Below are 13,975 nucleotides of genomic sequence, written 5' to 3'. Positions count from 1 at the left end.
CAACTGTACTCGACCCTTCTAGCACCTGTCCCTTCCCAAAGAAAACAAAACTTGCAGAAATCATATAGAAACATTCATGTTCTCCTTTTGGTGCTAAACCTGTATTCATGCAAACTTCACGACTGTATTCGTCCCATGCACCTGTATCTTCCTAGAGAACACAAAACATACAGAAAAAATCACGTACTCCTATTAGTACAGAGGGTGTACTCGCGAAACAATCACCAATGTACTTGATACAGCTCACACCTGTCACTTCAGAGTGAACAAAAAAACATGATGAAAAACATAGAGAAACAGTCCTGTTATCCTCTTTGGTGTCAAAAGATGAATTCTTAAAACCCTCACAACTATTCTCGAGACATTGTGACACCTGTATATTCAAAGAGAAAGCAAATCTTGCAGAAAACATGAAGAAAAACAGTCCCGTACTCAAGTTCCTGTAAAACCTGAACTCGTGCAACCTTTACAACTTCTCTCGGCAACTTGTGGCACCTGTATCTTCACAAAGAACCCAAATATTGCAGAAACCTTGCAGAAACACTCATGCACTCGACTTGGTGTCAAATCTGACCTCGTTCAGTCTTGACAACTGTACTCGAACCATTGTGGCGCCTGTACCTTCCCACGCATAACCAAAAACTTGCTCAAAACATGGAGCAACACACTTGTAATCAACTTGCTATCAAAGTTGAACTTGTGCAACCTTCACATCTGTACTCGACCCATTTTGGCACCTGTAACTTCGAAGAGAACCCAAAATTTGCAGAAAACATGGAGAAGCACTCTTGTACTCAACTTGGTGCCATTGCTGAACTCGTGCAACCTTTAGAACTGTACTCGACCCATTGTGGCACATGTACATTCCCAAATAACCAAAAACTTGCAGAAATCATGGGGAAACACTCCTGCACTCCACTTCCTGTCAAAGCTGAACTCGTGCAACCTTCAGCACTCTTCTAGACAAATTGTGGCACCTGTATCTTTCCAGGGAAACCAAAACATGCATAAAACGTGAAGAAACATTATGTATTTCACTCTACGTGAAACTGAACTCGTGCAACCTCCACAACTGTACTCAAGCCGCTTTGGCTCCTAATCCTTCACAGAAAACCTAAACATTGCTGAAAACCTAGAAAAACACTCATGTATTCCATTCGGTGTCAAAGATGAACTCGTGCAACCTTCACACCTATACTCGAAGATTACTGGCACCTGTACCTTCCCAAGTAACGCAAATCCTGCAGAACACATGGAGAAACACTCCTGTAATCCTCTTGGTGCCGTAGCTGTACTCACGCACCCTTCACCACTGTAATCTTAAAAAAAAAAGTCTCGCTGTACCACTGCGCCAAGTGAACAAAAATAATGCTAAAAAACAAACAGATGCATTCATGTACTCCTATTGCTGCCAAATCTGTACTCGTGCTCTCTTCACAACTATACTCGATGCAGCTTGCACCTGTACCGTCCCAGTGAAAGACAATACTTTCAGACCGTAATAATCACAGCACGAGCACTGTATCCCAGAATAAAAGCAAAGTAAAACTATAAACGTACTGATCTTAGTTCCTACCCGTAGAAACGAAAATTTGCGAAAAAAAGAAGAGAAATCCCTATTCGTGTTTCCACCGTAATCATATCCATACAACCGCTGTATCGTCTACTAAAATTTTGTGATCACATATACTCACAGAAATAGAAGCTACAATTTGAACAAAAACAAATAAAAACATCTGTACTTACGACCATTAAATTTTGTACGCCGAAATCAAAAATTAAATGTGAACAAATAAAAGCCGGTGTACTTAAGTCATACATTACAGTCAATCATATGAATGATAACAGTATCAGTCAATCATATGAATGATAACAGTATCAGTCATACATTGTACATATATCCAGTAATATCGTATCCCTTGATTGCCCATTTTTTTCTAGGAATTTCAAAGCTTAGCCGTGCATCCAAGGCTGCATATTTGACCTGATCAAAGCTTAATTCGGGTCTTGCCCATCCTTCCTCTCTTATTTTCTTGCAAGAATCACCTTTCTTTTCCAAATTTGTCCCCAACACAGCATTTGACAGGTCATAGAGTGATGGTATTCTTTTATTCTTAACACCAGGATCTAATTTATGAATATTGATCATCTTCTGCAAGTCGAATGCACACTTGATGTTTAATCCGTAAGGCATCAGCATCCTGCGATCCATATCAATTGCTGCACCAAAGAACCAGATCTTCTCCGAGCTCAAGAATTTCTTTAACAAACATGGAACCTTTGTTGCCTGAAATATCTACGAAAATTCAAACTAAAGGTCAACGACGTATATAATTCGGAACAGTTGGTAAAAAACTTGTATGGTGTCATTTGTGATACCTGAAAAAGGATGATGTCATTGGCAACACATAGCTGCAAAACTGCTGCACGTTGCCGTTTATCCTCTGGAAGAAGTTTCTGCTTGATTACTTTCACTTTGTCAGTGAACTCGCAATCAAGACCAACGATCTTTGCGCTGGCGTCGCAAAGGAAATCTTCGGATACACGGTAGATCCACTTCTCCATTGTTGCAGCCCTTGTAGTTACGGTGACCTTGAATTCCATTGAGAGATGCTCGAACGAATATACGGTGTCACTTGTTTGGGGCGCCATATGGATGGGAGAAGAAAATGGTTGAAGTGATGGTTTTGATACCTGTCCACTTGGTTTGGGGTTCTATTTATACAAGATCAAGGCGGTGACGATGAGTGAGAACACATCACTGCCGAATTGTATACCCTCGTTGGAATGTGAACAGACTGAAAACTTAATAGCGGATTAATCAGTAATAACTGTGGGTTAGACGTGCAGACGCAAAAGGGGCTTGAGAGCAATGAATTGCGAACAAGGAGGGGGTTATCATCAATTATGCCTACCCTACTATTGAGTTATCACCGTTGACCGATACAGTGGTGCCTTTTTATTTTTCTGCGCTCGTTGTGTTCGTACCACTGAAGTTGTAAGACATGCTTCACTTGATTCGGCCAGGCCATGTCTAGCAGGAAGCACCGTTTCAGTGTAGCATAGAGCATTTTTTGCCACATTGGATAAATATCAAACGAGTTATTTTTCACTTTTAGAATCACCGAGTAAATAATCTATATTTTGGATTTTTTACAAATGTTACATCGATTATAAATTTGACAAAAAAAACACCTGGTGCGACTACACATTGATGCATAATCAAAAAGTGAAAAACACCTGGTGCGACTACACAATGTACTTGACATGTTAAATAAAGTGAATTATGCATAATCAAAAAATATATATATACACAGTTGGCTATACACAAATAAATATAAAAGTAAATGCGAGAGTTTGATGCATTTTTTCTAAATCAACAAACCATTTTTCCCGAGCCTAAAAAAAGTGCCGGCAACAACATGCCGGCCCCTTCGCCTAACACGCGGATCAGGCGCGCCAGCGCCTCACGACGCAGGAAATTTTGGGCGTTGGAGCCACCTATCAGTAACGCTAGGGTGTCACGTGAGATATTTTCACCGACGACGCCGGGCCGGAAACTCTCCCGCATGCCGCGCATGAAATTCTACCGCCAGAACAACGCACGGGAGGTTTCCCGCCACGCCGACAGTCTATATTATCTCACCACCCCCGCCTCATTGGTTCAAACAACCCATAAATAGAAAAAGATTCGATTCGTGGGATGACATGGCGCTAGAGGGAACAGTAGGAATCATGGTGTCGGACCCACATCTCGCAAATAACGAGGAATGGGCGATGGCGGCGCCAGCGGCACCCGTATGTGCCGATGTCGCGAACGAGCGGCAACATCAGGTGGCGAGGCAATGGAAACGCAAGGAGACGCGGCCATTGCGGGACGCGCGGCGGCGACATGAGGAGGAGGAGGTTCCGCGGCGCACGGTGGGAGGAAGAGGAGGAGCTGCTAGAGCGCCAGGAGGCACGGCGGTTGCGGGAGGCGGTGAACCAGCGCCGGTGGTAGGCGCGCCAAGAGCAAGGGTGGGAGGACTTTGCGCTCAGGCGGTTGCAGCGGGAGGAGACGCAACATCAGAATAAAGTATACGAGCGGCGGTGTTTGGCGCAAATGCAGCTCCGGCTACGAAGGCAGTAGTTGGATTTGCCAGAAAATATTATTCATCGATCCTGGATGACATTAAAATGAATCTACAAATATAAATATTTAGTTTATGTAAAAAATCCCATCGGGACCGCCAGTGTGGGAACAGCTCCCCCAAATAGAGGACGGCGTCCACCATACCGAAGTGCCAACACATCGTTCGACGTCTACTTGAGGTGCGCAGATGCTCTTACGTGGTAAATTAAATGTTTATATCACTTGTTATAATGAAAAAAAAAGATACAACGGGTGTCGGATAGAAGATGTTGTGACACAATTTACTAACAAATACATTCATTGTTACTAAACTGTGCAACAACACCTTATATCCATACACAGTTTTACCTCAACATAAATGACACGTGAGAGGAGTCGAACTCACAACCTGTGCACAATATCTTCGAACCACTAGGACACACGATTATGTGTGTTGCAATCCTTATCTAATTTATAAAATACTAGTACTTGTACTACATACTCTTCCACCATTATTAAATTCTACTGACTGCCAAAGAGGGTTAGGATTAGTTTTATCCAGTCCTCCGAAGTCCGAACCAGGGCGTCGTGCAGCTGCGGTAATCAGCAGCAGCACGGCGCGCAGCATAACAGCATCAACAACTGTCAGGAGCACTTACAAAATCAATCTTCAGGACTGCTGATCTACTATCAGTCCTCTCACCGCAAGCCTACCTGTACTAAGCACAAAATCCTCAAAGGAAATTTCGTGTCAATTTTGCTTTTCTGATCTTCAATTAGGCATCTAAACTGTGAAAGCTCAACATACATAGTTTCTAATCTGGAGAAAAGCTCAATATTGTTTGATATCATCAAGGCAAAGTAACAAATTTTTACTCTTTATTTGCAACAAAATAGCAAATCCAAAAATATAATGTAAAAGATGTCAGTTCCAAAGTGGTCGCTAGGGCTCATCCCGTTAGACCAGCTTCGTAGGATAGCCGACGAACATAGGAAGCGTGAGGAGGAAGACAAAATGGCGTACGACCGGAGACAGACGAAGCTGCGACAGAAGCTACTGTTCCTCCAGATCTGCTTGGCCTCACCGTGGGCGATCACCCAGATGGCGAAGGGTTGGCGTCCACAGTTGTCAGGGCAGGGCCTGGAGGAGCAAATTGCAACGGCAGAGGCAATGTTGGATCTCAGGGGTGAGGATGACCCAGCGCGAAAGATGGAGGTTAGAGGACTAAAGGATCTGGACGAGATTATGCCGTAAGGATCGTCGTGCCGGTGGGGAACCTGCTCTCACAGGCGAGTCATTTAACAGGATCTGTTTAGAAGTGGCTGTAATAAAAGATCTTACTATGCTTCCTATTACTATATGGTTTTGTTTGGATGCTGCAGCTGTACTTGTGTTAAGGTAAGAGATGTACTCCACCATACTGGGACCTGTACCTACCCAGCGAAACCGAAAGATTGCAGATAAACAACAAAATAACCAGTTAAAAACAACAACATCTTGAATAACCAATAGACTGTTAAAACTTACAATAGTGCCTTATTACAAGATTCTTCAATACAACCGAGACATAGGTACAAATAAGAATAAAACATCCTTCAAACAAACTTCAATACATTTTCAACACATTGTTTAAACAAAACAACTGCATTATAACTGATTTAGAATACTTCAACAGGAACACTTCTAAAGTTTTTGGACAATTCTTCATATCTAAAAGCCAAATCCCCACAATCCATCTGTCACGGTAGGAACAAACCACATAGGAGACTCCACAATATCACCCCAGCTAGCCGCAGCATATTGGAAAGAGGAGCCAATGCCAACTCCACCATTGAGTGACATCCTACACCAATCTGGAACAGGCTGTGGTACTTGGTGGAAACGCTTGTGAGTAGCAAACACACAGTCTGATGTGAAAACTGGAGCTGCATTGACATCGTTGAGACCAGCTACCTCAGGAGGACCAAGCAGAAACGAGTAGTTTATACCAAGAAACAAAGATGTGCCTTGCAGATCTTCAAGCCTGACCCAATTAGGTGTGACAGCGTCATCACCATAAGAATCTCTAGAATAGACATGACAACGCATCGACGGGTAAATCAGTAGCTCCCTCCCCATATGATCGATCGGATTACCTTCACTGGGTTCACCATGACCTCTAACATTAATCCAAAGAATAGTGCCTTCATGCCCCGGAGAAAGGAACCACGTGCCGGGAGCAATGTTATTGCCATCATGAACACCACCATGTAGATTTGGCTGCTCAACAATCTCTGGAGCAGCTATCACCTGAGGAGCAGCACCGGCACCTGTTTTTTTTGCTTAAACATGGTTAAGATAGATCGGATACTATATAACTAAGTTAAAAAAAACGTGATGCAAAAAATAGTATACAATAAGTGCAACAAAAAAAAAACTATACCACTGAAATCAAAAACTCACCCCAAATAGTAGGATCCCAAACAAGGACATCCCCTCTGGGTGCAGTAACAGCCTAGATCCTACCACTGGTAAGAATGGCATCAACATACCTTGACGGTGCAAGGTAATCGTTGCGAAGGATCCTCCACTGTACGTCCCTACTACCACCACGCATGATTGCAATTATCTTATCAAACACTGCTATGACATAGTAGTTCCATTTGTTTCCAACCCTGTATGGTTCAGCAGTTATCTGAATCTTCAACAACTGCATGTGTGCAAAATCATACCGATACAAGAAAGGCCCATCTGGAGCGATGCCAACGTTACGAACGGATGGCAGAGGGATCTCCTCGTCTGTGTAGACGTTAAGCAGAGACCACCGTGCTTGCTCCTGAACAACTGCAACCCATTCGCCATTTGAACCAACCCAGTGCTTGTCGCCTGGCCCGACCTGTGTACAAGGTACAAATGCTTTTGCGAAAGGAGCGTCTAGTGGCATCAGTGATGCATCAATACCCTGCGAATTTTTGAATTTTTTAGTATGAAATACAGTACACATACATTTTCGTGCAATCCATGGAAAACAATGAATACCTGTTCAGTGCGATCAGCGGGCCATGAACTAGGATCAGAATGCAGCAGACAGGGCGATCCAAACGGGAACCTTCCATCCTCACGGATAGCATTGCGCATACCTGGCATACCTCGGGACATTCTGGCAACGGTGATGACGTCTGAGTGAGCGCTGATATGCATCAATGGACCAGAAGCGATCGCAGAAACGAGAGAGGAAGAACCCTGCTCCATTGATGATGATTGCAGAGAAGAAGAGTGGATTTTCCTGTACGGCAGTATGTTGTTGCTTCTTACCGGATGATGTGATAGAGATACAAGGAAATGTCCAGAATATAAGAGGACTCGAGTTGGCAGTTAGTAGTAGCGGTTGCTAATTTTAGACCATGAAAAACACTTATGCGCCAACACCTATAAAACCGTCAAAAGTAGTGGGGGTGAAAGCAGTTACAGGGATGAGGGGGTCGTCCATCAATTCCAAAAATAAGTTTAATACAGAGCACTAAAATAATCCATTTCATGCTATGTAACCGTACTTACGCATCCATAGCATGCTATGCAACCATACTTATGCATCATGCTGCACAGCATTACAGTGCACCTGCTGTACTCCATCAACAACATAAATGTACCTATGTAGCACATCGTTCAGTACTTATACATACTATGTATTAGTACTCGTGATTCTGATTGGACAGTACTCCATAACTGTCAACTGGGATCAGCTGTACTCTACCCTATTACCAACTGTACCTATCACATAGAACAGAAGAAACAAACGAAAACAATCTGGTTCTCCTCTCCATGACAAAACTGTCCTCGATATAGTTGTAACACTGTACTCTACGCTATTACTAACTGTACCTATCCAACAGAACCGAAGAAACCAACTATACCAACAGAAACAATCTCGTACTCTTCTCCATGCAGCACCTGTACTCATTTCAGTTGCAACGCAAGATCTCAGTGCTATCAACGCAGTATTCGAGGAGACGGATGGGACATGAATGAGCTCCCCACGCCTTCGGGCCTGAACAGTTTTCGGAACGACAGATTAGACTCGACGATTCCTCTCTCGAGGCAGATCAAACGACACTATAGCAAATGCCGTTCCGCATTCGCGGCGAAGATACTAGCAACGTGTCACGCTTCCTGCCACAGGCCACTGGAGGTACATGTGTAACATTTATTCAACCCATTACCAACAGTCTGTACACGTGTTCGTGCCGCGCCTGTACTCGCAAGATACAAAGACAACCGTACTACATAATATCAGCAACATTATATATTACAGAAAACAGAAACCATCAACTAAAACCAAAATGGTACAGTACTTGAACTTCATGCCGCATCTGTAATTTCTCCAGCTGTAACCAAAACCGGAAGAAAAACCCTGGTAATACTATCCATTTTTTAAATAATGAATTAAATCGTTCGAGTATAACTGGCATTTTCGGAATTTCAACAAAACGCGCACAACCCTGACGTCGTGGGACCCATAACATCAACCAATTCATCTTCTACATCTATATAGCCGTATTATGGCTAAAACCTACATACTCAACTCCAATCTCCTCAAACACCCACGGAAGAACTCAGGTCAAGGACAAGGTACAGGCCGAACCCGTACAAGAACTTGTCGGAGCATCAAGATAGCCTCCACTACTGCTCCATCTGAGGTTCGTTTCTTATCACGCAACAGACTGCACTAGGATACATGAATTAGTTTTCTACCCACATGTATTCCTTTTCTACAAATTAGAACACATAGACTATGCGGCAGCTCCCATTCCTTCTCCAGTCACCCGTCTAGCAAAAAGCGAGGACAAACCCTAGCGAGCCGCCAAACACCTATCCTCTCTACACTCCACTCCTCCCCATCAACCAGCGGTGAAGGAATCTGTGGAGATCTGAGTTGTTGCTGCGGCTGCTGCCCCGTGCACGACCACATGGTAGGAAGCTAATCCTGCAGGGATTACAGTAGCTACTAACTCCGCCGACTCCGCCAACAACCCTTCAATCCGCGACGACGGGCACCTTTAGAGATCTGTGAGCTCGGGGACAGTATGGATTAATTCCATCTGCGTCTCTAAAGCAGACCTTTCGTTCTTAAATATTTACTTGCTTATTAGTCTGACTGTTGTAAACAATATTAGCTCTATATTGCACTCTGTATCTGCAGATAAACACCTTATTAATCTAAGGCAGAACTACAGCCTTTTCTGTGAAACAATGAATAGAAACCAATAAAAATTCAAACAATTACCTTCATCCCCTACAGATACTGTCTTATTAATTTAAGACAGAAGTACAGCCTAATGCCTGAAAGTTGCTTTAATCCCCTGCAGATTGTTGCATTTCAATTTCAGAAGGAATAGCAAATCTCCGGTATGACAAGTCAACAGGAATCACGGTCTTTGAATGAAGGTAATGTATAAACTCATCCCTCAATGCCGAAACGTGTTACTGTTATGATTCATTTGAAGTCAAACCAGTTTAATTTTAAACCATATTAAAACAAAAAATATCAAAATTTCTAATATAATTTTTTTCTGGTGCTTACCATCAGTGACAATGAGTTTACGATTAACTAAAACGTGTCTACAACTAAAATGTGCCTACATAAAACTATAGTAGCTTCAAACAATTATATTAAATTTTAAACACAATTTCCATGTATTAACCTTTGGATAGATGATTTCTGCGATATTATTGTAGCCACTATAAATCATGAGGAAGCTCCAATTGCCCCACTAAACTTGAAGCCACTGGCGGTTGTGTTCCCAGAAGAACAAGACAACATAAATGCAGTAAATGCAAATACACAGTCTAAAAGGAAAAATTGTGGAGCAAGAACAATCGCAGGTTCCTCTAAAAATATTGCAACAACAGTCAGACCGCCTCCCCGCAGAAACAGTTTGAATAGCCTTGCAGGAAGAAAGCACAAGAATATATCATCAGAGAAAGAGGCAGCAATAATGGAAAAAGAAACTGGAAACATGTTAAAGAAGACTGCCGATATTGGTTCTAAAAGTCCAAGGAGAAGCAAACGATTGTCATCTACAAAAGAGACAGTAGTCACCAGCTCTAGCCAAAGTGCTCCAAATATCAATGGAAAAGAAAAAACACAGCCTACAAAAACTGCCAAAGAAGGAAAGAAATCAGAAAACGTCACATCAATAAGAAATTCGTCTCGCAATACCAAACATCACGCTGAGCCTGACGACAACGAAGAGAACAACACCAGCGATGAAGGAAACGATGAATACAACAAGGTAAATATGAGTATTTTATTAGTACCTTGGATACAAAAAAAATGCATTTATTATGTTGTTAAACATTTTTGTCTAACACAATTGATTTTAATCATGCGTAACATAACTGAAATTCAGAAGGTAAAAAATAAAGGCAAGAAACAGGAAAAGGCAAGAAGGATTGCAAAAAAGGCAAAAATAAATTTTATGGCCGTAACAATCAACAAGACAGTTAGATGCTCACTTAAACAGCTATTCACCCGTGTTGAAATACCGAAGGAACGGCATATAAGAAGGCTTCGGATGCAGGTTTGGGTCCCTTACTTGACAGAAGATCAGGCAAAACATTAATATCCGACTTGCCTGCTTCCTTATGAATAGAATTGATCCAGCAACCATGACTCTGAATCTAGGAGTAGCAAACAAAGTAATTGAAATTACTTCTTATGCTATCCATCTGCTGTTTGGGCTACCAGACGGTTCAAACACAGCTCCTAGACCATCAGAAAGTGGCAACGACAAAACATTGCATGAGTTGAAAATTGAGCTTGGCTTTAGAAAAAATGAGGATATAAATACTGATGACCTTCGCAAGGTTCTGACGCTGTTGGTTAAAGATGAAGTGAACGATGATTTGGCTCTGAAAGTATTTGTGTTGATAGTGTACATGAAATTCATATGCCCTGGAACAGCTGTCCGTGTGTCAAGGGAGGCAGCAATAGTAAAAAATCTGGACATATCAAAGTTGAAGGACATGGATTTGTGTCAGTTGCTAGTAGATGAGCTCAAGAGAGCAGTCATCCAGTACAGAAAATCAAAATCAAAATGGATCACAGCTGCTGGCTGCATCATAGCACCAAATCTGTTATATCTTGACTGTTGTATGAAACAAGACCTTTCAGATCTTGATAAAAGAACACCTCGTACACACTTCATGGATTATGAAAAACTAAGGAGTATTGCTGCAGCAGACTGTGCTAAAAAAGGCGGTGAAGACCCCAACACCTGGATATTTGGAAACTTACCTGTAAGAGAATTTCAATGACCCTTTTATCTTTTTGTTCATTATTTCTCGTACTGCACAAGCTAATACAATGTTTTCATTTTATCATTCATACAGTGGAAAGCACCAAATGACATAGTTTACTACCAGAAAAGGAATCCACTGAAGAAGATGTATCCGCATCATGAAGACCAAATGATGTCAGCAAAACGTACTTTCAGAGGCACAAGCATTCCAGCTGGTGGTTCCACTGAAGAAGAAAACACCAGTGTATCAGAAGAAACATTCGAACAGATTGACAACTTGCTGACTAGCGCGTACGACCTGTCACACAAAGTACCAACTACATTTGACCGCCTCAAAACTGGAACAGCTGCTGAAAACCAAGCAACTACTGTCAAACAAATTTCTGACAACGAAGCTAAAGTTATAGAAAGTTTACAGAAAACAACATTTCATCTCAGACAAACTTTCGCATTGTTCAAGAAAGCACAGGATGAACGTTGCAAGCAAATTCAGCAAGATGAAAGGATAGCAAATAATGAGGTACGACAAAAGACATAATCACACTGACAATTTTTTGTTGTATGTCTTCAAATTTATCAAATTGAGCTACATATGAATCATAATAAAATTTAAATACAAAAAAGCAGGTTGGCAACGAAGCTGCATCTCCAACTCAAGGAGGCACTGCAGAAAAAAACAAGAAGTGAAGAATGAAGAATGAAGAATGAAGAATTGAAGTCTAGAAGTTGGAGATCTGATGTTGTGTGCTTTTGTGTAGCATGCTTGCTCTTGTTTAGTGATAAGGATTGAAACTTTCTATCTTGCAATGTGTTGCTGAAACTTCTTCTATTGTTTGGTCACACTTGTGTTGGTAAATTATTGAAACTTGATGTTTATCAGCTCTATGCTATATTGCTGAAACTTGGTGTACCTGTTTATTTGATGAAACGTGCTTTACCTTTTGTACCCATATTATTGTACCTTTTGCTTACATATTGTGCGCCAATGAAGAAACACCAGTATCAAGTGCAATTCCAACTCCAACACTAAGTTCCGTCTCTCCCTCAACTCTGCACTCCACAATCCTTGATCATGTACCTGCGCTATACAACTCTCTTGGTGAAAACGCTGTACTCGTCTATTACTCACTCCTGTACTCCACAAACCAAACCTGCACCTATTGCAGCACAAGTTTTTGATCCTCTTGGTGCGGACGCTGTACTCGTCTCTCTGTCACCTCTGTACTCCACAATACTTGCACATGTAACTCTGCCAGACAAAACAGAAATTGCTGCAGAGAAACAAAAAGAAACACGGTCCGTACTTCTACTGGTACGAACGCTGTACTAGTCTTTCCGTCACCTCTGTACTCCACAATCCTTGCACATGTACCTCCACCAGACAAAACAGAAATTCTTGTAAAGAAACAAAAAGAAACACGATTGCGTGTTCCCCTTGGTACGGACGCTGTACTCGTCTCTACGTCACATCTATACTCCAGAGAATGATCCAGATAAACAAAGAGAAACAAGGTTAAGTGCTCCTCTTAGTGAAGACACTGTACTCGTATTTCCGACACCGCTGCACTCTATAAGACTTGCACTTGTACCTGCGCTGGAAAAGAAGGAATTTTTTCTTATTCCCTTTCATACCAGCGTTGTTGTCCTTCTTATTCTTGTCTTTTCGACAACAATCCCATCCACACATCTGAAACTAATGAACCACAACGTCCATAGCATACTGGAACATTATAATATATGTAAAGGGCAGTGCACGACAAAGCCCCGCAGTAGGTCCCGTATGTCATAGAGGCAGAATAGGATAAGTGTAAAAGAGAGTGGACGACAAGAACCCACGGTAGCTCCCGGATGTAATAGTGGCAGAATAGAATAAACCTAATAGAGAGTAGACGACAATGCCCCCAAGTACGTCCCAAATGCATAGAGGCATAATAGAACAAATATAAAAGTGAATGGACAATAACACCCCGAAGTAGGTCAGAAATGTCATAGGGTAGAAACCACACCAAAACTACTCTTATTGGCTTCTAAAATCAACAGTTCCACACCAACCGCTCTGCAAGAATCCTCCTCCTTATCCAAAACAGGAAAAGAAAGCAACAACAGCAAGGGAGCATCGCCGGCATTTCCATCACAGCACACCAGCTGCAATTGGGAAAACTATCCCAGGTTTCGGATCCTTGGTATGTATATCTCCAAAACTTCTAGATCCGGTGAAAAATCCATGTTCCAAATAGATCAGTCGAATACCACAATAATACAGAAAACAGATCTAGGGTCTAGTGGAAAACAGTCTCACTACGCTTTTTTTTTCACACCTCGTGAATCAAGCACCAACTTGAAGTTCCGCTCATGGATCTGGTAGCAACAAACATTACAAACATACATCGTATTCCAGGTCAACCAAAAAAAAAGCTAAAATATTCTAATACTCCACACTATGATGTTTAAATGACAAATAAGAAAAGATATAACTATAAATCACATGAATTACATCATCGCTTCGAACTAAATTAAAAGAGAAATAAACTATTTATATCCAAATTGTATTTGTTTGCATTCGTGAATAATCTGTAGTTCTTT

General features: G+C 41.7%; 1 protein-coding gene across 1 annotated transcript; it reads right to left on the bottom strand.

Moving 5' to 3' along the window:
* Window positions 1-1,505: 1,505 nt before the first annotated feature.
* On the bottom strand, window positions 1,506-2,652 carry LOC127304341 (uncharacterized). The gene is made up of 3 exons (XM_051335029.2): window positions 2,380-2,652; window positions 2,047-2,296; window positions 1,506-1,519 (listed from the first exon to the last, which is right to left on the bottom strand). Exons 1-3 carry the CDS (start codon window positions 2,650-2,652, stop codon window positions 1,506-1,508), a joined length of 537 nt encoding a protein of 178 aa, XP_051190989.2.
* Window positions 2,653-13,975: the final 11,323 nt, after the last annotated feature.

This window comes from Lolium perenne, chromosome 5 (assembly GCF_019359855.2).
Source record: "Lolium perenne isolate Kyuss_39 chromosome 5, Kyuss_2.0, whole genome shotgun sequence".
NCBI classification, from domain to species: domain Eukaryota; kingdom Viridiplantae; phylum Streptophyta; class Magnoliopsida; order Poales; family Poaceae; genus Lolium; species Lolium perenne.
Note: the sequence above shows the minus strand (reverse complement) of the source record. Positions and strands in the feature narration are given on the sequence as shown.